This window comes from Nomascus leucogenys, chromosome 1a (assembly GCF_006542625.1).
Source record: "Nomascus leucogenys isolate Asia chromosome 1a, Asia_NLE_v1, whole genome shotgun sequence".
NCBI classification, from domain to species: Eukaryota; Metazoa; Chordata; class Mammalia; order Primates; family Hylobatidae; genus Nomascus; species Nomascus leucogenys.
Genome location: NC_044381.1, coordinates 93,067,819 through 93,095,289, shown reverse-complemented (window position 1 = coordinate 93,095,289; position 27,471 = coordinate 93,067,819). Strand labels below are relative to the sequence as shown.

The 27,471-nt window shown below is 41.9% G+C and overlaps 1 protein-coding gene across 2 annotated transcripts; it reads left to right on the top strand.

The window, feature by feature from the left end:
• The first annotated feature begins 215 nt into the window (after positions 1-215).
• On the top strand, positions 216-27,236 carry EGLN3 (egl-9 family hypoxia inducible factor 3). Of its 2 annotated transcripts, none has more exons than XM_003263690.2 (5): positions 216-903; positions 20,259-20,378; positions 22,267-22,403; positions 24,440-24,513; positions 25,547-27,236. In XM_003263690.2, exons 1-5 carry the CDS (start codon positions 547-549, stop codon positions 25,576-25,578), a joined length of 720 nt encoding a protein of 239 aa, XP_003263738.1. In that variant the 5' UTR covers positions 216-546; the 3' UTR covers positions 25,579-27,236. The 2 variants fall into 2 exon arrangements, with proteins under 2 accessions (XP_003263738.1, XP_012359956.1); XM_012504502.2 differs by having other exon boundaries at positions 231-621; positions 25,547-27,227.
• The last annotated feature ends 235 nt before the right edge of the window (positions 27,237-27,471 follow it).

The following is a 27,471-nucleotide window of genomic DNA, read 5'->3' as shown; positions in this document are numbered from 1 at the left end:
CCAGCGCATTCTAAAAATTCAGTCTGCTCTCCAGCCGCTCCCTTGGTCACAAACAACTAAGGTTGGCGCCGGGCTCTCTGGGATCCTTCGCGGAGGGGCAGAGCAGGCGGGGGTGACGGGCAGCGGCGCGGGGGAAAGGGCGGTCCCGGAGGCGGTCCCGGGGCGGAGCCCGTGACGCGCAGAGTCGGTCGGCTTAAGGGCCGGACCTCAGCGTCTCCCGGAGTCTGGCCGCAGTCGCGGCAGTGGTGGCTTCCCGTCTCCAAAAGGCGCCCTCCGACTCCTCGCGCCGCACTGCTCGCCGGGCCAGTCCGGAAACGGGTCGTGGAGCTCCGCACCACTCCCGCTGGTTCTCGAACGCGGATCCCTTCTCCCGAGAGTTGCGAGAAACTTTCCCTTGTCCCTGACGCTGCAGCGGCTCGGGTACCGTGGCAGCTGCAGGTTTCTGAACCCCGGGCCACGCTCCCCGCGCCTCGGCTTCGCGCTCGTGTAGATCGTTCCCTCTCTGGTTGCACGCTGGGGATCCCGGACCTCGATTCTGCGGGCGAGATGCCCCTGGGACACATCATGAGGCTGGACCTCGAGAAAATTGCCCTGGAGTACATCGTGCCCTGTCTGCACGAGGTGGGCTTCTGCTACCTGGATAACTTCCTGGGCGAGGTGGTGGGCGACTGCGTGCTGGAGCGCGTCAAGCAGCTGCACTGCACCGGGGCCCTGCGGGACGGCCAGCTGGCTGGGCCGCGCGCCGGCGTCTCCAAGCGACACCTGCGGGGCGACCAGATCACGTGGATCGGGGGCAACGAGGAGGGCTGCGAGGCCATCAGCTTCCTCCTGTCCCTCATCGACAGGCTGGTCCTCTACTGCGGGAGCCGGCTGGGCAAATACTACGTCAAGGAGAGGTCTAAGGTAGGACGCGCTCGGCGCCCTGCCGCAGCTGCCCCCGCGGGGACGGGAGGCACTCGGAGTCGGTTGTATGTCGACTTCCCGGGGCTGTAAGCGAACTTTGTTTTTTAACCACGAAGTCAGCCTGGTTTGTCTCTACTCGCTGATTCCCCCCACCCCTCGCCCCGGCTCCTCTGAGCGAAAGTCCACGTTAAGGGGCTCACGTGAACCATGATGGTGACCTTCTGTTGACTTTGAAATATTGGCTCTTGTGGGTGACAAAAGCCAGACAAGCTGTGGCTGTGGTCCGATTTTAAGACGAGGTTCTCAAAGATCCAAAGGAGGGAAAGGGTGTTAGAAACACTGTGTATCATCTGAGACACACGTGTCCTCATGATCTTAAATGCCTACTTTAAAGCCACCTAATACTGCCCTTCATTGTGTTCAGAAGAGATTTCTACAAAAGCACTCAGAATTCTGGAGGCAGTTGTGATTTTGCCATGTGGCAGTTGGTTTGTGGAGTCGGGCAGGTGTGAAAGGGTAAAACTCCACTTCTGAATGCTGCTTCTGCCCTCTGGAACCCAGCACATTGTTAGAACATCTTGACTGAAAATTCTCTCCTGATGCTGAGCCCTACACCACCACCTTCCTTTTCCTAACTATGAATTGATGGCAAAGTCCACTCAAAACAACCAGTTAAGTGCTCACGAGACAGTAGTCAAGCACCTCCGGAAAGAAACCGGGTTTTTGTTCACATAGCAGGAAGTGACTCCCTGGGTGGTAATTTATCTTGGAAACAGGTAGATTGGCAGAAAAACGGGAACATGTAGGTACCGCGATGTTGGTGCATGTACATTACTTTAGGCTTTCTCAGTCTTTCCTCAGATGATAGTTGAGCCAGTTTTCCAGTGGCAATTCTGAGTGACTTGCACTTGTCTTACGGTGTGGTCAAGGGACGTTCAGAACTACGGAAAACTTTTACTGAAACAGCGAAGCAGAGTATACCGGCATGAGAGGGAAGATGAACGCTCACCTATGTACCACTCTTTGACAATAAATTTAGTATTTCTCAAATCAGTCTCAAGACTGATCCTGTCTCAAAACAGACCATTGTTCTCTCATTTCTTTAATACACTGAGAGGAACACTCTGAATAAAGGCTAAGTGGTGAGGATTGGAAACGTGTGGGAGTGAAGGGGTGGAGGTGGATGAGTGCAGTGGGGAGTCATAGTTTGCTGTACAACTTCCAAGCCAAGAGGCCATGAATAGAATATCTGAAAGCATCGTTATTAATGCACCCAAGTAAAGTAAGTCTTAGAAGATACTGCTTTCTAAATTTTACTTTGGGGAAAAAAATTCCGTGTTAGCTGAACTCTGTAGAAGATTGATGTTAAAGTGTTTCTTCACTCTTCTTCCATCATGTTGGTGTTGGAATAGTCATTCGTCTTTGAATAGTTTGATTTTTGCATTAAATGACCTTGCTGTCTTCTGTGGTGGAGGTGGGTCGGGGAGGGGAAGGGTCCACCTCAGTGTTGCTGAGATGCTGGTAGTTTCTACCTGGAAGAGCAGAGGGCTTCTTATTGGGTTTTTGAATGTTTCTTGTAAATTTAGGTGTTAGGAGTTTTTCTTCATCATTCTAGGAGCAGAATTTGCTCTGAGGGAGGTCAGGATTAATTGGTATAGAAAGAGGCCACTAACATTGAAAGTTAAATATTTTTATTTAGCTTTGACTTAATGGATAGGGATAGAGTTTCAGACTAGAATTTAACTCAAATGGAATGAAAAACACTGTGTAAGTTAGGGTAAGGGAAAGAAGAATCTTGTAGATATGATTCATCAATTTTAGGTTATCTTTTGGGTGGAATGAAAAACTTCTCAGGTGACCCTGTCGGAGGGTGATCGTGAGTTGAAAAGAAAATTTATCCTGTCCCACCCCCAGATTTCCAGGTTTACTTTGGCTGGTTTGTCACAAAGCTCCCTGCCCTTTAGATAAATTACCTTTCCATTGGAATATTCCCTGGCCAATTAGAACCACATGCAAACCAGGCTTGAGCAAACAACTAGTGTAGTTAAAATTTTTTTAAGTGTGCTTTGCTTGTATACAGAAGTCTCCTTAGTGATGTCTTGTTGTCTTGGGTTTCTTGTTTGAAGTTCATTATTAAAGTCATCGTAGAAACACTTTCCATTTCTACATGATTTATATTGGTTTCACCTTAATTTATTCCTTCTTTTTCTTCATTCACTTTTTATCCCTCAACCGAGCTCCTCATTTTGTGCTGCTTTCCAGAGCAGTGATAGAGACCCAGTTTACCGGTGCATCCTTCACGCATGTTTTCAAGAAAAACTAAAGTTTTAAATTTATTTATTATTATTATTTTTTTGAGATGGAGTCTTGCTCTGTCGCCAGGCTGTAGCGGCTCACTGCAATCTCCGCCTCCTGGGTTCAAGTGATTCTCCTGCCTCAGCCTGCCACATAGCTGGGACCACAGGCACGCCACCATGCCCAGCTAATTTTTGTATTTTTAGTAGAGACGGGGTTTCACCATGTTGGCCAGGCTGGTCTCGATCTCTTGACCTCATGATCTGCCCGCCTCGGCCTCCCAAAGTTCTGGGATTACAGGCGTGAGCCACTGCACCCAGCCCTTAAATTTATTTTTAAGTTTTAATTAAGGAAATTTTCAAACATACATAAACATAAGAGGCTAATATAATGAGCTCCCATCACCCAATTTCAACAATTGCCAATATGTACATTTATTTTAGACCAATTTTTTTTAGCTACTTTAAGTTTCTTGAGGTTATGCTTATTCATGCACTTACCCAAATTTCATTTTTTTTTTGTTCTTTGCTAGACTTTGAAAGATCATTGAATAATATAATATTGCCCTTTATCTCAATGAAGCAATAGCAAAGATATTGGGAGTAAAACAGAAAGATACACTGGACCTAAAATTGAAATTGTGGAAGATTATAGAAAGAAATATTAGACGGTTCTGCTTCCTGCCAAGAAAGTTGTTAATGGTCAGAATTTATCTACCTCATCTTTGCTGGAGAAAAATCCAAGGGTGTTGAAGACCCCTTGGGAAGTGGTTCCTGTAATGTACAGCAGTATGGCGCCCCCTAACTTCAAGCATGATCATTGCTTTCAGGCTAGCAGAGGATTTATCCGCTACTCCCTTTTGGAGATTTTAGACCATATCCAAGATAAATATTGGTCATAATTTGCTCCTTTTTCTTTGGCTGCCTAGATCTTGAAAATGGCTGTTTTCCAGAGAATGTATAATTTTTAGAACCAAAAGTCCCTCTGCTTCAAACAGCTCACTGTAGACTCACTAGTTAGTGACTCTAATAATAAGAACTACCTTTTATTGAGCAGTTTGTATTGTCTGGCACTGTGCTATGCACTTTACAAATACTATCTTGCTTAATCTTCAGAAACACAGTCTTAAACATACTGAGTGATTAAATACTGTGCCCAAAGTTTCAAAGTCAGTGGTAAGAAACAGTTTAAGTGGGGGCTAGGAGCTTAGGCTCAGTGTTACTAACTCTGTGGCTTTAGGCAAGTTGCTTGGTTTACACCAGGTGCAAAATGAAGGGAAATAATGCCTTAAAGCTGTTGGAGGAAGAAGCATTAAATAAGATGATGTTTATGAAGTTTTTGGCGGAATTCCAAGCCTTCATCAGTATTTTAAGTCTCCAGAGGGGAAATTTGGGATCCTAACCTAGATTTGTCTAACTCCAGAGACTGTGTTATTTCCTTTTGTTCTCTCCTACTTCTGACCTTTCATTTATTCAGCAAATGTTATGGAGTGTTCGGCCTGTGTGGGATACTGTGCAGGGGTGGTGGTGCGATGATGAACGAGTTTATACTTTCGTATACTTTGAATTGTAGGATGGTCTCATTCACATTTGACTAATTCTTAGGCTTAAGAAAACCCTCAAACATTGAAGTGGGTCAGTTGAGTACATCTGAAGAAAAAAATAGAGTACTGTGCTGATGTTTTCCTACTGTTATTTTTATTTATTTATTTATTTATTTATTTATTTATTTATTTATTTATTGAGACAGAGTTTTGCTCCTGTTGTGCAGGTTGGAGTTCAATGGCGCAGTCTTGGCCCACCACAACCCCCGCCTCCTGGGTTCAAGCGATTCTCCTGCCTCAGCCTCCTGAGTAGCTGGGATTACAGGCGTGCGCCGCCACACCCGGCTAATTTTGTATTTTTAGTAGAGACGGGGTTTCTCCTTGTTGGTCAGGCTGATCTCTAACTCCCGACCTCAGGTGATCCACTTGCCTTGGTGCCTCCCAAAGTGCTGGGATTACAGGTGTGAGCCACCACGCCCGGCTTCTACTGTTATTTTTAGGAAAACTTTTATTGATAGGGTTTGTTCGTAGGATTCCTGACCAGACTAGCTCTGGAAGATGGCATTGTGAGGACTGCATTGTGAACAGAGTGATTGGTCCTCCCCTGGAAACAATAAAGAGGAATGACGAAACAGCAAAACATTTATGAATAAAAGAAGATGTGTTGCAAGGTGGTGTGTTTATTCCTTGCTGTTGAGCAATAACAGTTTTGGCCCACCCTTCTCATGTGAGGTCAGGAATATACATTATTTAATGGAGCTTATCATGGTTGCAAACTACGTTAAGGGAAAAATGAAGTAATGTACTATGAAGTGATCTCTCAGGATCCAAGTGCAAGAAATGCAGTCAGGGTTCTCAGAAGCCTAGAGGTATGAACTAGGAACCAGAAAGTCCTTAACATCCAGGACAGCTGGTATGTTCTTTTCTCAGGAGCCTCATGACCTCCATCTTTGCTTCCCTGCTTTTGCTCTTCATTTCTTATCCTCTTTTCAATCCAGCTTTTGCTGCCCTCCCATGCACATGGCTCAAGATGGCTGCCCCACAATGGCCACCTCAGCCGTTAGTTGCAGACGAGCAGAGACTTGAGTAACATTCCCGAATCCCTGTTTTCATCGCCTGGGAGAAAGTCTGATGGTCTCACCTTGGCTCAAGGGACCTGTCAGCCGTAGTCTGGCACAGTGGGAGGCATGTGGAAACCATGCATCACAAATATGGTTGCCAGGGCCCATGAGAGTTACAGTTCTTAGAGCACAGAGTTTGAGAGCTGGATACCATAAATGGCATCTCTGCAGTTAGAATCTTAAAAATCTACCTGTGAATAAGGTATTTTGGGGAGGAGTGCTGAGTTGGAAGCTCTGGAACACTGTGAATAAGGTATTTTGGGGAGAAGGAGTGCTGAGTTGGAAGCTCTGGATCATCTTTCTGTAAGGATGTAAGGGATTCCTATAAAAGCTTTTGTATTAAAAATAACTTAGCTCCTGCAGGAAGGAAATTACTCCACAGTAATAATTTACAGAATACAGTCCCAGTGACAGTGAAACAAGTCTCTCCAATGGGCAAGTTTTCATGGGGTTTTTTGTCTATTTTGTGAATGACACTTGGAAACAAAGAAGGCAGGAGGGTGTGTGTGTTTAATCTGTAATTTCTTTTGCTCAATTTTGGGCCACTGGCCACTTCACTCTAACCTTATCTGCTTCAGTGAAGTGGATAATAAAGGGATATCGATTTAATTCATTCACAGATCACTCAGTGCTGCACACTGTGGGAGACCGGACAATGGATGGGGAAGGGAAGTGCCCAGTGATTATAAACTCCCGACCTCAGGTGATCCACTTGCCTTGGTGCCTCCCAAAGTGCTGGGATTACAGGTGTGAGCCACCACGCCCGGCTTCTACTGTTATTTTTAGGAAAACATTTATTGATAGGGTTTGTTCGTAGGATTCCTGACCAGACTAGCTCTGGAAGATGCTAAGAAGAAGAACTAAGCTGAGGGTTGAGTGTAGCGTGCAGGGGTTGTCACCAACTCTTTCTCTTTTTCTGGTTAAAAAGTGCACGTTTACGCTCATTAGTCATTGTTTCTCTTTCAGTTTTCTCCAATTTCTCTGTTAACTTAAAATGAAGCAACTAGAACAAGTGATCAAAACTATACAGGATGTTAATAATATGGGTTTTTAGGGCTAGAGAGATATTAGAAATCACATCTATCCAATGTCCCAGTCATTCAGCAGTTGTTTTCAGATTTGGAGAGATGATATCTTGAGCAGATCCTTGGGAAGGGATGGGTAAAAGGTTCTTTAATAGAGAAGGGGTGGCTGGGTGCAGTGGCTCATGCCTGTAATCCCAGCACTTTGGGAGGCTGAGGCGGGCAGATCACAAGGTCAGGAGTTCAAGACAAGCCTGGCCAACATGGCGAAACCCCGTCTCTACTAAAAATACAAAATCTAGCCGGGCATGGTGGTTTGCGCCTGTAATCTCAGCTACTCAGGAGGCTGAGGCAGGAGAATTGCTTGAACCCGGGAGGTGGAGGTTGCAGTGAGCCGAGATTGCACCATTGCACTCCAGCCTGGGTGACAGAGCAAGACTCCATCTCAAAATAATAATAATAATAATAATAATTTAAAAAAAATAGTGAAGGGGCTACACTGGCTGGGGTTGGTCCATGAGTCAGATAGACTGGGACCAGGGTCAGTAGGTTAATTCAGTGGCATCACCATTTTATTTGGGAATTTTAAGTATAATTCTGACTGAAAGTTGATAAACACCCTTAAGTGGAGTTATGCAAGCCTGTCTCTGCGTTAGGCTTTGGAGTATCATGAATGGTTTCCCTTTCTAACCTTTCTGCTTCAGCTCAGGCAAAATTGGTAAAATTTTTCTTGATTCCTGAATCTGGCTGGAAAATCTTGTAATTTCATAAGTAACAAACAGCTATCCCAAGACCACACCATGTATGAAAGATTTCTCTGAGGAAGCTTAAAGGTCAAGGTGAAGTTCTACCCAACCTCTAATGAGCAGAGTTTAAGCACTGCCAGCATCTTGTGTACTTCCGGATAAAGCTTGGAAGGCTGCTCACCTGTGGGCCATGTTTGGTTTGGCAAGGCCTCTGCTTTTGACCCAACTTTGCAGCCCTAGGTAAATTAAATTACATTTTGATCCGTGCCCACTGAAGACCAAGGAGTAGCTTGCAGGTTAACACTATGGAGAAGGTTATTAATTTTTTGTTAATTATTACAGCAACAGACTTGACAATTCCTTGGTAGCAGCACTGTGTTGTTGTTAGCTAATATTGCTCTAAGAAACGGGTGTCGCTTTCTCTAGTGTTTGTCAAACGCACATGTTCTGACAGTAATGAAAGTTCAGATGTATTTTGCTGGGCATCTGCCAGGGGTGCCCAGTGGGTAGCTGAATCCAGAGGCACTAGAATTGTAAATACAACAGACAAATCATTTTATGATGCCAGACTAAGGAGTTCAGCTTTGGCAGATTGCCAGGAGCCGTTGATTTGGCTCAGATTCAGTGCTATGTGTCTGTTTGCCAAGCAAGATTAGTTGTCTTGGTTAATTATACATAGAATTTGTACCCCCTTTCTCTCGATTATTTCCATCTTAAACCAGTATGACACTTACTTTAATTTTGCATCTTGTTTCGATATTGATTTGTGGGTGAGTTTCTGTCCCTGTTTTTGGTGAGTCTGTAGTGACTACATGTTTTCCTGCCCCGGTCCCAACACAATCCCAGCCTTACAGACCCTGGGTTTGCTGATGTATAATGCAGGCTTTCAGATCTTGTATTGGATTCATTTGGTACCTTGTTACTTCGTGTTCTCCGTGTTCAGTACAGTGTCAATACCTCCTTATTAAATCAAGCTAATTTTTGATTCTTTACAAGGTACAATGATTCTCAGGTTCTGGAGTACATGTGCCTATCTCATATTAAACATTATTTTTTTCTTTACAAAATGAGGCCAGAATACTTACTGTTGCCATACAAAAATAATTCCAGATACAAAGAATCAAATAATATGATAGTAACCTCAATTCTTTGTCAGTGGGAAGAAGACAAAATGAAAAACTCAATTCCAGGTGTCAATAACATCTATTTTTTATTCTAATATGAGAACCTGACATCTATTTTTTATTCTAATATGAGAACCTGAAGTTCCATCTTTTTGAAGTTGTCAGGATAATTTCATTCGAGCATTGCTTGGAAGCTGTAAGGATATACTGTTTGGGACCCTTTTATTTATTTTTATAGAGATAGGGTTCTGCCATTTTGCCCAGGCCTCCCAAAGTACTGAAACTACAGGTGTGAGCCACCAGGCCAGGCCAACAAAACCCCTTTTAAACACAAAATATTGAAGATTCAGGCAAGAACATGCAGTATTGCTAGAGAAGGGCCTATTGTGCTTTCTTTGTTTAGTTTTACTTTTTAGGTTCACTATAGAACCTCAAGTTGTCTTTTATTTTTTTAAACTAAATTTTCTTCCCTTTCTTAGTAGAAAAATCCTTGAGGGGGGAAGTTTTTTAAAGTAACTTACTGTAACCATAAATCACTTGCCGTTGATTCTTGTTCTCCCTGTAATCCATTTTATGTACTTTCGCTAGAGTGTAGTAGTCCCAAACCCAGTTCTAATCATGTAGTCTCCGTGCTTAAAACAAAAGAATCCAAAAATCCAACCACGCTCTTTCTTCATTATCTACTATACAACACTGTAAAGACTGTAAACGTAGCCAGCTTTGACAGCCCTCTATATCTGACCACATCTGACCTTTCTACACTTAATTTCCCACCACTGCCTTCCTTTCCTCCCAGTCCCTGAAATGCTAGAAACTAACTTGCCAGGCATAATGAGCTTCCCCATTGTCTTCCACTCATCAAAAATCCATCTCTACCTCCTTCTAGTGCCTGTTCCCTGAAGTCTTCCCTTCTGCTCCCCAGAACTCTGTGGTGGCTCAATCCAGGCTGCCCAGTGCATGGATTTATTGGGCTGTTTATGCTGCCCGCCATGTGCTTAGAAATTCCTTGAATGCAGAGACTGTTAAGCTTTGTATATACTTTTAGTGCCTAGAACAGTCCCTAATACTTCATAGGTGCTTGTTGGCTTAATTTTGTCTTCAAAAGGAACTTTGATTTTGATGGATATTTGAGTATTAAAAAAAAAGCTAGAATTTTTTTTTTTGGTGGGTTGTGGGGAATGACGGGGGAAGATGGGTGGCTGCAGCTTAGTCTCTAATTTGATGCCTAAGTATTTAAATATTTTATTAGAGTGAAACGTTATGTGAGACCATCTCAAAGGAGGACCTTGGCTTTGTAAGTTTTTTTTTCTCAGTTTCGAAATCCTAGGCTTCACCCTAGAAAAACCTGAGTCACACCTGGATCCTGGCAGCTCATACCTACAGGTCTGGCTCAGAGATGCCAGGGCCATGAGGCTTAGCGCCCCAGGTTCTGGTCCTAGCTCAGCCCCTGGCAAGTTTCACAATCCTCCATTTCCACTTCTTTATGGATGAGTTAGATACTTGTTTTCATTTTTGAACTTAAATTTGGTCAGCACCTACCTACCACTTGACATTAGGATGGACACTTCAGATTTTATTTCATCTTCCTATGATCTTGGGCAAGTCAGTTCTCTGAGCCCACTTTCGTCATCTATAACATAGGCACAATAATACTATATGTCTACTTCTAGGATTGTAAGGAATTAAAATTGAGATGACATTTCCATTTGAGAAGGAAAATAGTTGCTTTCAGTGCCTTTTATTTGATTCCTGGAGAGAGTAGACTCGTACCAACATTCAACCCCAGCGCTGATATGACAGCAATCCTCAGAGGCAGAGCCCAACACAAAACAGCAACGCTAGAAAGTTACAATTGGAAAGTTTCCTGCCAGCTTCGGGAATGACACTGCAAAGCTGATGCCAGAAACTGCCAGAGTAAGTCTCCTCATTACTGCTCTACCCACCCACTTTCAGCTCCCCAAATTAACTAGTGCAACTGCCTAATTCCTCTTTACCTTTATCATTTAGGGTGAGGCATTGCACAAAAACTCTCGACTTTGCCCTATAAGGACTGTGGTTCTCTGTGGTCCCTGGATAAGAAGCATCACCATTATCTGGAAACATGTAGTAAATGCAAATTCTTCATCTTCTCCCCAAGCCTCCTGAGTTAGAAATTCACAAGTTCTCCAGATGATCTCATACATGCTAAAGTTTGAGAACCATTCAGTAAAGTTAATGCATTAAGAAGAGATTAGATAGGGATGGTGACGTATCTTCCTACAGTTTCCCTGTTAACAAGAAAGTCAGAGGTCAGTTGATCAGACATTAGATTATTTATTGCTAAAACAAAACAAAACAAAACAAAACAGATTTTTAGTTCACATTTATAGCCTATTATTTGTACCAGCATATTTAATTTTCCAGAACTAGAATTGAAGCAAATTTTGGAACCAATTCCCTCCTGTTATGGTGAATGGAGGTGACTGTCTGGCCTTTGGCAAGACAACTGCATTTGAGGCCTATGTGGGCCCTGCATGGGCTACAGAGATTTTATGGTGGGCTTGAAGTTGACCTGCACTGGGAATAACCAAAGCAAAGACAAGACGACTTGGACAAGTAGGGTCAATTTTCTTGGCCTGTTGCCTTTCTTAAAATTCCCCCTTTGGATCTTTGAGTTTACAGACTGAATACCAAGCACACTCTTTTAAAAAATATTCTTGCAATTGTTTGCATTTTGTGATTTTTCTATCACTCTGGAAGGGTGATAGACAAGGATGAGGTAGGTGAAGTCAAATATTTCAAGTAGAACCAAAGATCTCAGTTCCCTCAAAAATGAGGTGCGGGTGAATTTGCTAATGTCAGACATTAGATAAACTGAGTTGGTAAAGCATGTCTTAAGACCTCACACTCTTCAGCCAGACCAACTGGGTTCAAAAAGGCAAGTTACCTAAGCTCTCTGTGCCTCCATTTCCTCATCTGTAAAATGGAGATCATGTTCCTACCTCATGCGGTTGTTAGGAGTGTGAAGGAGGTCCTATTTGTGAAGCACACAGAACAGTGTCGGGCACGTAGTAAACGCTATACAAATATTTGTTTAGTAAATAAATATAGCCACTGAATTTCATGGGTTCTAATCTACGCTAACTTGCTGTGTGTCATTTCTTTCATTCAGCAGATCTGTTTTTCCAAGTGCTGAAATACATATGTAGGTTTCTCCTGTTTTAAGATGATTGTTTCGGCCGGGCGCGGTGGCTCACACCTGTAATCCCAGCATTTTGGGAGGCCGAGGCAGGCGGATCACGAGGTCAGGAGATCGAGACCATCCTGGCTAACACGGTGAAACCCCGTCTCTACTAAAAACACAAAAAATTAGCCAGGCGTGGTGGTGGGCGCCTGTAGTCCCAGCTACTCAGGAGGCTGAGGCAGGAGAATGGCGTGAACCCAGGAGGCAGAGCTTGCAGTGAGCCGAGATCACGCCACTGCACTCCAGCCTGGGTGACAGAGCAAGACTCTGTCTCAAAAAAAAAAAAAGAAAAAAAAAAAAAGATGATTGTTTCAAGGCATTTTTCATGACGTTTTGATTGGTAACTTCGTTTTTTCATATATTATCCTTTATTAAAGTCTTGTCTTATCAATTATTTTGAGTTATGGACTCTAAGTATTTTAAGATTAAGTTCAGATGAAAATTTCAAATATTCCATTCTCTGATGGGCCTGCAGTCACAAGTATTACTTGTCTCTGTTATGCTCAAAGCCTTTAGAGAGCCATAGGTGATGTTTTATTATTCTGATAAGGCTGTTTTCTCATATCAGAGGAAGTTGAATATTATGTGTCTCTATAGAAATACCTGTGATAACTTCTAGGTCCATAGGGTAACTTCTAAGGTTAATGACTTCTACCAAGGACTTGGAGCAGTGTGACTCAGGGCACACACTGCTGCTCACCTTCCCAGTAACCAGGAAATTAAACAAGATATGTGCAAAATGCCACCTGGCTACATGAATTCTCAGGAAACAGCGCTGTTAATATTTGGGGAAAGGCATCAGAAAGGAAATGGTTAAATGCGTCTTGATGTCCTTATCCCTGGGCTGGACTGACCTTGGCTGATTTTATAATTGTGAGGAAGCCCAGTTGAAAACGTTTCTCTGGTGACTGGGGTAGCGATGGGGGAGGGGGATGGTTCCCAGTGTCCGTTCCCAGCTCAGGCTGCCTGGCGGCGTGCTTGGGTGTGGGCTGGCTGCCACCCTCACGCAGCGCACGTAGCCCTGTCACTCAGCCATCACCCTGCTGGCTTAGAGCCAGTCCTCCACGGGAAGGGCGGCCTGCCCAAACCCAAACACCCTGTATTAATATGGCGATGTTGCCGGGCCTGTTTACTGTGCCTAATTGCATGGGCCCTGGCTGAATCCCCTCCAAGGAGAAGAATTAACCACAATGCAGAAAGGAATGACAATAGTCTCTTAAATTCCTGGCCTCTGAGCCTTTCAGTGTCTTCTTGGGGGAGGGCGATTCACTCAGAAGGTCGTGCATGAAATGCGGGATCTCCTGGAATAGAATCTTGATCCAGCACAGTTCAACTTTAGAGGCCTTTGAACCCCCTGGAATTTTGTGCAGACTTCTGTGTGTGCGTGCATATTTCTGACATCCTTTTAATGTAAGAATCTCAAAGGGCTATTGTGCCTGGTAGAACTATCATCACTGACCCAGGAGAACTAGATGGATGCTTCCACACTCTGGGTAGTTAATGATCCTGAAGCTAGGACCAAGTTCATCTGAGGACAGGTTTTAAAGTGAAGATGGTAAATTCTCTGCTATTCAGGCAGGGTGCTCTCGCCTGACCAGGAGGGTGTGGGCAGACCCACTTCACTAAAGCAACCGAGAGTTGGTTATTAGTTCTTATTTTTTATTTTCAGAAGTTCTGAAGTTTCTACAGTATTAGAAAATTCAGGTGTAGGCACGTGATGGCCGTTGTTCTACCTTGGGAGGGAGGTCATGTGTAGCAGTGTTCTGAGTAAGCAGGTTCTGTGAGAGGAATTACTTTTATTGTGGATTTAGGACAAATGAGGAAGGCAGAAGTAGTCTGCATTGTGGAAGTAGAGTAGTAAAAAACATTTTCATGAATAATTTGAGGTTTATTGAAAGGATTACCTACCTGACAGTTATTTGTCTGGTATTCTGAATCTTGCAAATGGTCTGGTGAGATGCTGAAGCTTCGGAAAGGTGAACATGGTGGCTGGACACAGCTTGCGTTATGGCCCACCAAAAGTGTATTTTCTCTTTTCCCCTCATTTTGTTACATCAGTCTGTAACGAGAGGCACTAGAAGTTAGGAAATAGAATAGCTGGGCTTGCTGTTAATCAACAGCAAAGATAACCAGCAAGATGCCAAGATAACTGATGACAGTTTACACAAAATTTCTTACTTTTCTAAGAGCTCACGTTTGCCACAACTATTTTCTTCATGCCTGTCTAGGCGGAGTTTGAATGTATAAAAATTCTAAAGCACTTTTAATACTTACAAGTTAGCACTGCTTCGTCATCACATTGAGAACTTTTTTGTTCATTTCTGTATAAAGGATAAGACCAGCTGGCAGCAAATGTGAACTTTGTGTCAGTGACATTTTCTTAAAACTTGGAGAAAGCTTTGCATAGTTGCCATCGTCTTGTAAAGAGGCCCTGTGAACATTGTTCTGCAGGAATTTAATTTACTTGACAACAGTAGATCCCACAAAATGTCCTTGAAGGTCACATATCCCTGAACAAGGGAGATGATAGAAGGCTAAAGTAGTAATTCCAGTTTGCTTTTCATGTCCTCCAGATTTAAGTTGCAAATGATTTTTTGAGTTCTTTTCTCTCACTCCTTGTCAGAGCCAAGTGAAAAATAATGGAATTAGACATTTTGGCTTAATTTGTCTTTAGATTTTTTTTTTTTTTTTTAATAAAACCTGTAAAGAGCATGTCTCATTCAGGTTTTTTTTTTTTTTCTCGCGCCTTTCCTCCAGTATGTCTGCATATAGCCGTTTGAATACGTAAAGGTTTTTTTGGTTTTTCTTTCTTTTTAAATAGAAGAATTTCAGTTTTAGAGCTGCTGCTAGCACATATAGTGCCTTTGTTCCAGTTACTAATCCCCTTTCTCCTCCCTCAGATGAATTACCAAATGGGGCCCCTACATCAGCAGGGTGCCTTGATGAAGGCAGGACCTAAAGTATGTGATCATGGGGATGCCCTGCTCACTGGCCACAGTCAAGGTGTGTGTTAAAATGTGTGCTGAACATAAACCACCTAGAAAAATGGCCCTGGAAGTGTAGCCTTCAGCTCCTCTACCCACAGCTGACTAAAACATCGGCAAGTTTGTCACCTAGGCTGTTGTCACCCGAATATAAATGAGACCCATTTCTGGCCAGAAAACTTTAGCTATCGCAGTCTACATTGTGATGAGTTGCTTGGCTGTTTTTTCAAGCAAAAGAAGGTGGATGGTCTCATGTATTTCCTCCCAACTCTTATTTGTTTATTTATATTTTTTGAGACAGAGCCTTGCTCTGTCGCCCAGGCTGGAGTGCAGTGGTGCAATCTCGGCTCACTGCAACCTCCGCCTCCCAGGTTCAAGCGATTCTCCTGCCTCAGCCTCCTGAGTAGCTGGGATTACAGGCGTGCGCCACCATGCCCGATTAATTTTTGTATTTTTAGTAGAGACAGGGTTTCACCATGTTGGTTAGGCTAGTCTTGAACTCCTGACATTGTGATCCACCCACCTCGGCCTCCCAAAGTGCTGAGATTACAGGCGTGAGCCACCGCGCCCAGCCCCCAACTCTTTACACATCTAGTTGTCTGTGTTGTTGTGCCTGTGTCGTTGTGCCTTATGGTGGAGAAGGGAAGGATCCTGGGTCTCTGTTGCTCTGTACTGGGTGGACGTGGGGGAAGGACTTGATGGAGCAAGGTGTGAGGATGCAATTGGAATGTGGATGGCATTCAGGATGAGGCATTGTCTTTGGACAGGATGTGTTTGAGTCTGGTGGAGAGAGATGGGGAAGGTGCCCACTCAGCAGCTGTCTCAAAGTAGCGACTTCTTGGAAGTCCTCACACAGTGATCTCAAAATATAGCCTGATATATGTATATATATGTGTGTGTGTGTGTGTGTGTGTGTATTTATTTATAGCCCTGATTAAAAAGTTGGGATCAACAATATTCAGGAGAGTTCACATAAAAATCTGATTGCCTGCTACTCTCATAAAATCTGAAGATTTGCTCTCGTTGAAAATAACAGCAAGTCCCCTCAGTGTAGGTGGCATAACAGACACCAGAGTTCTGACTCGTGTATACCTGATTGGCTTCAATCATTTGTTATTTGCAAACATTGAAAGCTATTTTAGTTTGCCAGTCCTGGGTTCAAAACTACAAAACACTGAAGTAGAATTGGGTCTCTGAAGAAGAGACATTCTACAGCTTCAGTTGAGGGGAAGAAAAACATAACACATCATCTTTTAAAATAGCTAACATTTATTAAGCACTTAGTTTGTGCCAGGCCGTGCACTAAGCATTTTACGTGGATTATCTCCCTGAGTCTTCATAAACCCATTTTACAGATGAAGAAACCAAGGTGTAAATAAGTTAAATGCAGATTATCCCATACTTAGAGGTTGCATTTTATTCACAGTATGCTTTGCTCAAGACCATGCCTAATTCAAAATGAATCCTTACAAAGGTTGGCTGGTATTTCTACTTAGCAGCTAGAGGGGATCTAGCATTTGTCGGTAGATCAGAATACTAGTTTAAAGCTCCTTCAACCAGATAGTTTTGAAATCGTGCTATTCTCAACAAATCTTAAACAATGGATTTTCATTTATTGCAAATTTTGCAAATAAAATGAGATCTAATTAATACTTTAATTTGGTGTGTTAAATTTTGTATAAAATGCCACTTTATTATAACTTGTTCAAGATCGAGTCATACTAGCGAATCTGTCTCAAATCATGAGCAATGTAAAATACATTTCTATGAAAATACAAGTTGCAACTGTTAGTAGAGAAGTGGTAAGTCTAACTGCAGGGTGGGTGTACCCCCTTCTCACCTGTGGGTCTGAAAAAATGATCATCATTGCTGAGTGGATGGTGGAGGTCACTGATGCCAAGGTTTTGAAATGGTTTTTACATGCAGTCAAGCTGCCGTTGATGGCGTTCAAGAGCATTCTGTTTAGGCATTGGAATGGAAATCCTGGACTTTTATTTTTCAACTTTACCTTTGGACTTGATGAGATAGGTTTTTTTTATGAAGTCAGCTCACTGGTAACTCTTAAGAGAACTACTGTTTTCTTTTCCACCTGTGGCATTTGGGGACCACTTCTTTATACTGGGTTTTGACTGTTACGGTTCTATATATCTGTGTATATCTTCAAAGAATACATATACATTTCTTGTCTGGACATGGCTGCATACATGTCTGGAGCAGATATTCTGGTCTAGAGCCAGCCTGGGCCCGCCTGATTCACCTCTCCACTCATTTCCTATTGCTACAGAGCTAAGGAGAGGCATCTGGGAATGGGGATGGTGGGAGGTGGGGTGGGTACGCTATATAATGTCAGTGGACAGAAGAACGGTAAACGTGTAAGGGGACACTTGGATTTATCAGCATATCCAAGAATAGAACTATAAGACTATACTCTATGTGCTGCTGTAGATGACACTGATGTGTTAAACTTGCATAAACTTCAAACATTAATGTAGGCAGGAAGTTTTAGAAAACAAAAAGCCTGTACTAAAGTAAGCATCCTCTTGATATGTGTCAGTTTATTGCTTGGCATGTTTGTTATATGATCATTAAATTACTCTGGCCCATTCTTTTAACAATAAAGCATTGAAGGCTTCTCTTCTGTTAAACACTAAATCCCTTCCCCGGCTTGATGACGTTTAGATAGCAACTCGGTTGGACTGATCTGCTTCCGGAGTTTGTTACTGCCCCGTGCACAAATTGGCACAGAAGTGAATGGCTAGTTATTGAAGTCAGGCTTGCTTCTCGGTGCATCCTTAGCCTCATGGTTTTAGACCCTGTCAAAGACGAGCAAATAGTTGGGAATGTGCCCAAGCAAAGACCCATCTCCTATGGCACTCATCCAGAAAACACACTGATAAAATTGGCCGAATGTAGCCTCAACTGGCCCACTGATGCTCGAAATTATTTCCTTCCATTGTTTCCAACCTGATGCATGTGGTTTCTGGAACCAGGAGAGAGGGTGAATATTCACTCTGGCCAAAAAAATTATCTCTTTGCCTCTCCCTTAAGCAGTCAGATACTTTGCTGACACGTAGGGGTTTTGTCCTAACAGTAAGTCCTCTGGAATTGGCTCTTTGTCTCTGTGTGTGTTATAGATGCAGCATTTAGTAGAGGATTTACTTTTGTGAGTTTGTGTCCATCTTTTTTTTTTTTCTTCAGTATTTTAATCTGAGCTGGGTTCTGAGGCAGAGAAACACTCCTTAATGACCTGAAGAACTATGTTGCTTTTTCAAGGGTTGATGCTTAGATCAAGTCTTAGATCTTCTTGGGCCTTTGACAGCTGCGTAACCCAATCCCCTCTTTATAGGAAAGAGACAGCCTGGGATCACAGTTAGTTGCAGAGTGAACTATGGCAGGCATCCAGACCACTGACCTTTTCCTTAGAGAAGAGCTGTTTAAGCATATAAGATTATAGCATTGATGTCATACTTTTTCTTTTCAGACACACTCAGTGGGGGGAGCCTGAGATAATAGGGAATCCAGCCTGTAATTGTTTGTGGCTTAAGCGACTTTCATTATTGGCTCTGTGGTGGCTCTTATAATCCTAATAGCTGCTTCCAGGGGTGGGTAATTCTTTAGTCATTATAGGCGACTTTATTTATCTCTTCTTCTCCTGCTAGGCCCATCAATTCTGTTTGCTACCAATCACCTTTTCTCAAGCCATGCTTTGCTTAGTGGTGCCATCATTTGTTAAATCTTTACTGCTGACGTAGCCTCACAGTTTCACCTTCTGAAAGATGTTCAAGCTAACAGCCTAACTTGAGCTCTAAGGATGACATCACATTGACATTTTGATGTTCAAAGGCAGGATATGGGGATTGTTTGCTGCATGAGGATATGAAGTTTGAGAGAGATGGTGATTTAAGCTTTAAAATTGTTGTAAAGTCAAGTTACTATTCAGCCTTATTATCGATCTGGTATGCAAGGCGTGTGATGCCTAGTTCCATGTTTTCATGCTACTATTGAGAGTGACTCGGCAGCCACGCTGAAGTTGATTCATTGAGCCACTAGCCCATTAGCTTGGGGCTCTACTCAAATGGTCATTTTACCAATGAAGCAACGCTGCCATTTATCAGGAAATATATGGCCTGGATCTTTACATGTATGTTTGAAGATAGGTCTTTTAAAATGACAGAAATAGCTATTGATCTAGGTAAAATGTGAACTTACTCTTTAGAGAAAGAGCCATTCACTAGTTCATTGATTTATTTATCACATTTTAGATGGACACCTTCTGTATGTCGGGCACTGTCCTAGGTGCTAAGAATACATCAGTGAGTAGAACAGGAAAAAAATTCCCTGTCCTCATCTTATGTTGCTGGTTCCAATATTTTCCTTGCACCTACTGCATCCCTATAAAAAATATTTTTAAAACATGGCAGTATCCTGTGAAGAAAAGAACTGGCTTTCTATGCTTTGCCTTCTTCCCCCTCCCCACTCTGTGTTATAGTTTTTCCCGTGGAAAAATTAGGGTTTTGTTTTCTCTAATAGTAATTTTCAGTAGGATTTTTGGTATGGTTTTCTACTTTATTCTTCCACCTGGTTGATACAGGTAGCACTTAGACAAAGAGAACTTCAGATTATCACCTGATTTGATAATTACCAGGAAGAAGACACATATTAAGATACATGCATGGCTTTTTTCCTGAAAGGAATCTCCCTGTGTTGTCTATGTTAACAAGTTAGGGTGCGGCTTCCTATTGATCTTCCTCTATTCCTTCTATCCTAAGCATTTTATTGAGTAAGCCTGACGTTTTCCTCCTTTGGTGATTGGTTCTGTCACTTTGTCTATGCAAGTACCTTTAGCCACTGTTCTGAAACAGTGTGAGTGATTCAGGGGCACTTGCTAAACAGTCATAATCCCTCAACTCCACACTAGTGACTGATTTTGTAGCATGGGAAACTAGAAACTGCTTTTCCAGAAAGGAGTATTGAAGAAAGGCAGGGCATACAAATAGCTTATGCAAATAGCACATGTAGATAGGTTACTTTAAGAAAGACTGTGTAAAATGTTCTAGAACTATGGGAATATTGTTGAACCACTTTCCACTGGGCAGAGCCATAGTATGACCTGGCCATTCATTTTATACACAGAAGAGTCCAAATTTATGTACCATACATGAAATTAAGAAGCCAGCAACTACCTGTAAATGTCACATAGCACCCAAGGAGACTGTGTTACTTATCTGCTCACCAGTGGGAGGAGAAGATTGTCTGTCTCAGCTTTGTTAACCAGCTTTCTTGGGATTTCTCCATAGGCAATGGTGGCTTGCTATCCAGGAAATGGAACAGGTTATGTTCGCCATGTGGACAACCCCAATGGTGATGGTCGCTGCATCACCTGCATCTACTATCTGAACAAGAATTGGGATGCCAAGGTACTTTTGAATAATGGGAGTAGAGTATGGGGTTAGAAACTATAGGAAAATGATTCAGCTAACTTAGAGGAGAGTTTATATTGAGTTCATAGTTGCCGTATCTCCCACTGATGAAACACTTCTATTTCCATTTCATAACCTCCTGCGACAATGGAATTAGTCCTAAAGTTGTTAAGAAGAAAACAATGAAGTTAATTTGGAGGGGGATAGGTAGGGTGATTATTAACCCTAACTCTGGGAAGGGTGGTTGATGAAGGGAAGGTAATTTGATATTAGGATTAAGGATTAATTTTTTTCAGTTTAATTCAGAGTTGCTCTGACTCTCAATGCAGAATAGGATATACACTTTTCCCTCCCGGCAGCAGCATTGAGAAAGTTCCACAAAAATAGAGCTGTAGGATATAAAACCATCCCCAAGAGAGATTTCCCACACAGTCCTCTCCCTTGGGGTGATATGTCTCATTGATGGCTGCTTGCCATGGCTTACTATGGTTTGTGAATGCCAAAGGCTTTGTGGCTTATTTTTGTATTATAGAACTTATAGATAGATGGAGATAAGAAGTCTGGTTCCATGCTTACAGACATTCATCTGGACTCTGTATGCTTTCCGAAAGTTAAGAATGATTTAGGAGTCTGGGAAGTCAGATAACTTTTCAAGCTTATTTGGCTTTTGAACCTTCTGCATCTCAATTTCCTGTTCATTAGGCAAATACTGGCTGTCGTAAAGCAATAATATTTTATCCAGAGTCAGAAAAACGAAACTTGGGAAACCACTGAATCAGTGAAAAGGCCTATCTCTTCTCCCTGTTTGGTAACATGACTGGAATACATCCATTAGGTCTCCTTTAAAATCTTGAGAGGTGCTGATAGAGACAAGAGAATAAAGTTATCAGATTGGTAATAATAAATTGCAAGGTCTGGAATCATTCAACAAATATTTGAGTTCCTGCTAGTGTCAGGCATTGTATTATGAAGAAACATTGATGTGTGAGGCCTGAACTCTACTCTGAATATGGTTATTCTAGTAGGATAAAATAGGTTGACATGTAAAACAAAAATAATTCAAGGAAGAGAGTGGTATCTGTGATAAAAGGTGCAGATTAGGTGGTCTGAGAGTTCAGAAAAAAGAGCATGTAACTTCCAACTAACGAGGTCAGATAGGAGCTAAGGGGGTTCAGAAGAGCTGTAAATTCTAATTGAAGGGGAAGTTACGTGTGATGATTTTCTTAGAAAGTTGTTAATGGTTAGATGGAACCATGTGAAATTGCTGGGTATTTTTTTTTTTAAGTCAAAAACACTTAAATATTGGCAAATGTATGATTCAATCTAATAGTACTCTATTTTACGTCCATGGGCTTTATGACTGTCGGGGGTGGGAATGCTTTTTTCGGTTTAAGGTGAATAAGGAGATATTTCTAGCTAAGTTTGATATAAAATTTGGTACGAAGTGGCTGGGCGTAGTGGCTCATGCCTATAATCCCAGCACTTCAGGAGGCCCAGGTGGGCGGATCACCTGAGGTCGGGAGTTTGAGACCAGCCTGACCAATATGGGGAAACCCCGTCCCTACTAAAAATACAAAATTAGCTGGGCATGGTGGCGCACGCCTGTAATCCCAGCTACTCGGGAGGCTGAGGCAAGAGAATCGTTTGAACCAGGGAGGTGGGGGTTGCGGTGAAATGAGATCATGCCATTGCACTCCAGCCTGGGCAACAAGAGTGAAACTCCATCTCAAATTGGTACAAACTATGAGGTTGAAGTAAAAATCTGGGGTACCATGCATTTGGAGTGGTCGTTAGCAGATGGCATGTTTCTAAATGGGGCTGAAATATGGTTGTTGATAAACCACATGAGAGGTAAGAAATGATCCCCCTTCTTTGTGTCTTTCAGCTACATGGTGGGATCCTGCGGATATTTCCAGAGGGGAAATCATTCATAGCAGATGTGGAGCCCATTTTCGACAGACTCCTGTTCTTCTGGTCAGATCGCAGGAACCCACACGAAGTGCAGCCTTCTTATGCAACCAGGTAATAGCCAGAGCCATGATTCCTCTTCCGGAGCTTGTCATACAAACCCTAGTTCCAGAGAACTCTCTAAATATGTGTCCTGTGCATGTGGGGGATTGACCACACCCCATAGCTGATAGCAAACTTGTTTGGAGTCTACAGAAATTAAAGGGGAAACTTTGCATTCTTTAGCATACCAAAGCTAACCTCAGTTTGAAAGTACTATTAACAAGTTGTTTTCTATTAGGTGAGCATATTGGATTCCAATTTCTCAAAAGTATTTTTCTCTTCTCTCCTTTCCTCCCTTCTCTTATCTCTCTTTCCCTTTTTTTTTTTTTTTTTAAAAAAAACATAATGTTGAACTATGCCTAGAGAATGTTGGCTGTCACATATCAGGAATTCTGTCTGGTTACTTTGGATGAGTTTACAAGCCGCTAGTTGCAAGCAGAGAAGGAACCTTGAGAAAAGAAAGAGTAATTTGTTTTGACTTTCTCTTTTATCTTTTCCTTGGTTTGAAATTGGCTTGGGCTTGCTGTGTCCGTGGTCCAACAGTTGGATGTTTTATTAATCTTTTCTTTATCATGTGCACATGAAGATTCTCAGAGTAACTGAACACCTTAGTATTATTTAGGACCAATCTAGACAATCTTGATAAAAATCTTCATTCTCAATTCTGCCTCTCATTTACCTTTGTCTGTGTCTAAAGCAATAAGCCAGGCAGCATTGGAGGGCTATGGAGTGCAGCTTATACTGAGACTAGCATTCAGGGGCAGGAGGAGAGAGTTTTGGTAGGATGATGATTAAACCCTAACAAGCCTAATTAAATTAAGATCACATGTGTCCTCCTCCGGAAGTCACACAGCTTAGCCCCAAACCCAGTTATATATTAACTGCCAAATTGGAATGTCTTCTAGATGAGCAGGGAACGAATTCTACCACTGAAGTCAGCTTTTGTGTTTTATGGGGTATGTAACTAAACCGTATTGTTTGTGGCAGAAGTCTTTGGTTGTTCCCCAATCTCATGATGATTGGCCTTACAGGGAAAACATTAGCAAATGTTGATGAGAAGGCCCTTGAAAAAAACTCAAGTGCTATAGAAATTTCAGTAGCTAAAAATCATTACAAAATGAAACTTAAAAAAAAACCAAGCATAAAATGGCTCCCATTACAGTCTATCCAATGGATGGGATAAAGCAAGTTAGTGGGGATGCAGTAGAAAGCTCTGGGGCATTACTATTATTCAATTGCAATTTTGCCTCGATGTCCAAAACTAAAGAAAGCCAGCCAAGAGTTTTAAACATACTGTGATTTACATAAGTCATTTTTCAAAGCTTCACTCAAATGTCATCTCTTTTCTATGTTCTCGCCACCAACTTGGGTCTCCCAGTCTTTAGCAGAATGACTCCCTTCTAGTGCTTTCTGTAGAGGCCATGTTTACCTGTTGCAATATTGCAAAATCACCTCTCTCCCCTACTTTGAGCCTGAGATCGCAGAGGAAGATCTGATCACAGGGAGTTTGAATTCCTAATGCCCAAGATAATTTCTGGCACATACCTGGAATTCCTTATGCATTTTATTACATTGAAATAGAATTAAAACCAGAGAAGTGAATTTTAAATTAAAATCAGGGTAGACAGGCCGGGCATGGTGGCTCACACCTGTAATCCCAGCACTTTGGGAGGCCGAGGCGGGCAGGTCAAGAGATTGAGACCATCCTGGCCAACATGGCAAAACCCCATCTCTACCAAAAATTTAAAAATTAGCTGGGTGTGGTAGCGTGCACCTGTAGTCCCAGCTACTTGGGAAGCTGAGGCAGGAGAATCGCTTGAACCTGGGAAGTGGAGGTTGCAGTGAGCTGAGATTGTGCCTCTGCCTGGCAACAGAGCAAGACTCCATCTCAAACAATAAATAAATAAATAAATAAATAAATAAATAAATCAGGGTAGACTTCTAATAATAGGGAAAACTGTAAAACTTTTAATGTGAGATTTATAGGACATTTGTGTTTCTAGTAGTACCATTAAACCTCTTTCCTTATATCTGCTTATCTTTCACAGATATGCTATGACTGTCTGGTACTTTGATGCTGAAGAAAGGGCAGAAGCCAAAAAGAAATTCAGGAATTTAACTAGTATGTGTTTGATAATTTTCTGTGACTTTTGATCAAGTTAATGCTTGACTTTTATTCAATTTTATATAGTTTTAAACATGCTGTGTTCAATCTGTTACAGCTTAGCTTTATATATAATGACATCTTGATGGGTTTTATCCTGAAACCTTGGCCTTAGGGCTCTTAGAAAAATCAGAAACAATGCAAGGGGCTTCCCCTGAGAATGCCCACTGAATGTATGATGGTTTATGATAGATGGGAAATAGTTAACTTTTTCCTATTAATGTTAACCAGTCAAATGTAACATTAAATTTTGCCCATGATTTTTGGCATATTGCAAAGGAAATATAATGGAACCCAGTTATGATGGCAAAATTTATTATATTGGGTGAGACTGTGACTCTCAGTATAACAGCAGGGCTCATGTAATATAAACTGAATATAACAGCACTATTCCTATCCCTTCCAACCAGTATCAGAAGGCAGCAATTCCCAAAATACGTTGCATTAAAACACAAATCCTGCCAAGTTGGTAAATTCCTGGTCCCAGAAATGTGGGAAATGTTGCATGCTGTATGCCTGTCTTAAAGAGTCACATTGCTCCCTAGCATATTAAATTGAGGCCCTAAGAGATCCTGCAGTAAGGAAACATATGCAATATTGCCTAGCCTATAACTCATTTGGACTGTATACCTCTCAAATACCAAAGTGGTCTCCAAATTGCACCCAGGAAATCTCAGTTTGTTTTCTCTTCCAGATGACCTACACCGCTTAACTCTGATATGTGAGTGAGGCCACACTTCATACAACTTATGCTCAGCATTAGCCCAAGAGGTGCCAATGCTGGATGTAAACCCGGTTCCTCCACAGTCTGTGAGGCATATGGGAAAGATCCCATTGCAAAGTCAAGAGAGAATCCTTTTGCAGAGCTCTATTAGGAGGCTTATATAAGATGGGAAGTGTTTACTGGAGGCTTTTTGGTGACATTTGTGACATAAAACCCATCAGAGCTGACTCCATGCCCTCTTTATTCTCCTTTCTGTCCCCAACCCAGGGAAAACTGAGTCTGCCCTCACTGAAGACTGACCGTGCTCTGAAATCCGCGGGCCTTGTTCATTTTAGTAATGGTTCCTGAATTCTCTTAAATTCTTTGAGATCCAAAGATGGACTCTTCGGTGACAACAATCTCCCTGCTACTTCTTGCATCCTTCACATCCCTGTCTTGTGTGTGGTACTTCATGTTTTCTTGCCAAGACTGTGTTGATCTTCAGATACTCTCTTTGCCAAATGAACTGATTTGCTAACATCCTGCAGACATCCTACTCGGCCAGCGGTTTACCTGATAGATTCGGTAATACTATCAAGAGAAGAGCCTAGGAGTACAGCGAGGGAATGAACCTTACTTGCACTTTATGTATACTTCCTGATTTGAAAGGAGGAGGTTTGAAAAGAAAAAAATGGAGGTGGTAGATGCCACAGAGAGGCATCATGGAAGCCTTAACAGCAGGAAACAGAGAAATGTGTGTCATCTGAACAATTTCCAGATGTTCTTAATCCAGGGCTGTTGGGGTTTCTGGAGAATTATCACAACCTAATGACATTAATACCTCTAGAAAGGGCTGCTGTCATAGTGAACAATTTATAAGTGTCCCATGGGGCAGACACTCCTTTTTTCCCAGTCCTGCAACCTGGATTTTCTGCCTCAGCCCCATTTTGCTGAAAATAATGACATTCTGAATAAAGATGGCAACACAATTTTTTCTCCATTTTCAGTTCTTACCTGGGAACCTAATTCCCCAGAAGCTAAAAAACTAGACATTAGTTGTTTTGGTTGCTTTGTTGGAATGGAATTTGAATTTAAATGAAAGGAAATACATATCCCTGGTAGTTTTGTGTTAACCTCTGATAACTGTGGAAAGAGCTAGGTCTACTGATATATAATAAACACGTGTGCATCTTGAACAATTTGAGATGGCAGGTGGAGTTGGAAATGTGGGTGTTCCTGGTTTTTTTTTTTCAGTTTTCCTTTTTAATGAGCTCACCCTTTAACACAATAAAAAACAGGGTGCTGTATTTTAAAAAAGGAAATGGAAATAAAAAAATCTCAAACTATTTGAGTTCTTGTCTGTCCCTAGCAGCCTTTCTTCGGCCCACTTGGCTCTCCAGATCCACTGTGGTTGGCAGTATGACCAGAATCATGGAATTTGCTAGGATTGTGGAAGCTTCTACTCCTGCAGTAAGCACAGATCTCACTGCCTCAATAACTTGGTATTGAGCACATATTTTGCAAAAGCTACTTTTCCCAGTTTTCAGTACCACTTTCATGTTTTAAAAATCCCTTTAATTTCTTGCTTGAAAATCCCATGGACATTAAAAAGCCAGAAATATTTTCCTTTGTTATGTACGGATATATATATATAGTCTTCCAAGATAGAAGTTTACTTTTTCCTCTTCTGGTTTTGGAAAATTTCCAGATAAGACATGTCACCATTCATTCTCAATGACTGCTCTTATTTTGTTGTATGGTAATAGTTATCACCTTCTAAATTACTATGTAACTTACTTACTTATTATGTTTATTGTCTTGTATCCTTTCTCTAGAGTGTAAGCACAATGAAGACAGGAATTTTGTATATTTTTAACCAATGCAACATACTCTCAGCACCTAAAGTAGTGCCTGGAACATAGTAAGGGCTCAGTAAATACTTGTTGAATAAACTCAATCTCCTACATTAGCATTCTAATAGTTTGATTAATCCATCTTTGGCAGGAAGGGCTTGCTAGAATTTTTACACACATCTTTCTAACGTTGTTGACTTATACATTTACGCTAAGAGTTTTAGAAAGCTGTGGTCACAGTGTTGCTTCATATTTGTTTACCTATGAATAGGTCATTCACTGACCACTATGAATCTGAAAATTGAACAAATTATATTTTGCCCTTCCATATCCTGGAAACAACATTAGTAAAATAACATT

Bases quoted from the DNA above. Each gene is read 5' to 3' on its own strand.
- EGLN3 (XM_003263690.2), top strand. From the start codon at position 547: ATGCCCCTGGGACACATCATGAGGCTGGACCTCGAGAAAATTGCCCTG. The intron at 22,404-24,439 runs GTAATAGCCAGA...TATCTTTCACAG, and splicing joins CAGCCTTCTTATGCAACCAG to ATATGCTATGACTGTCTGGT. The intron at 24,514-25,546 runs GTATGTGTTTGA...TCCCCAACCCAG, and splicing joins GAAATTCAGGAATTTAACTA to GGAAAACTGAGTCTGCCCTC.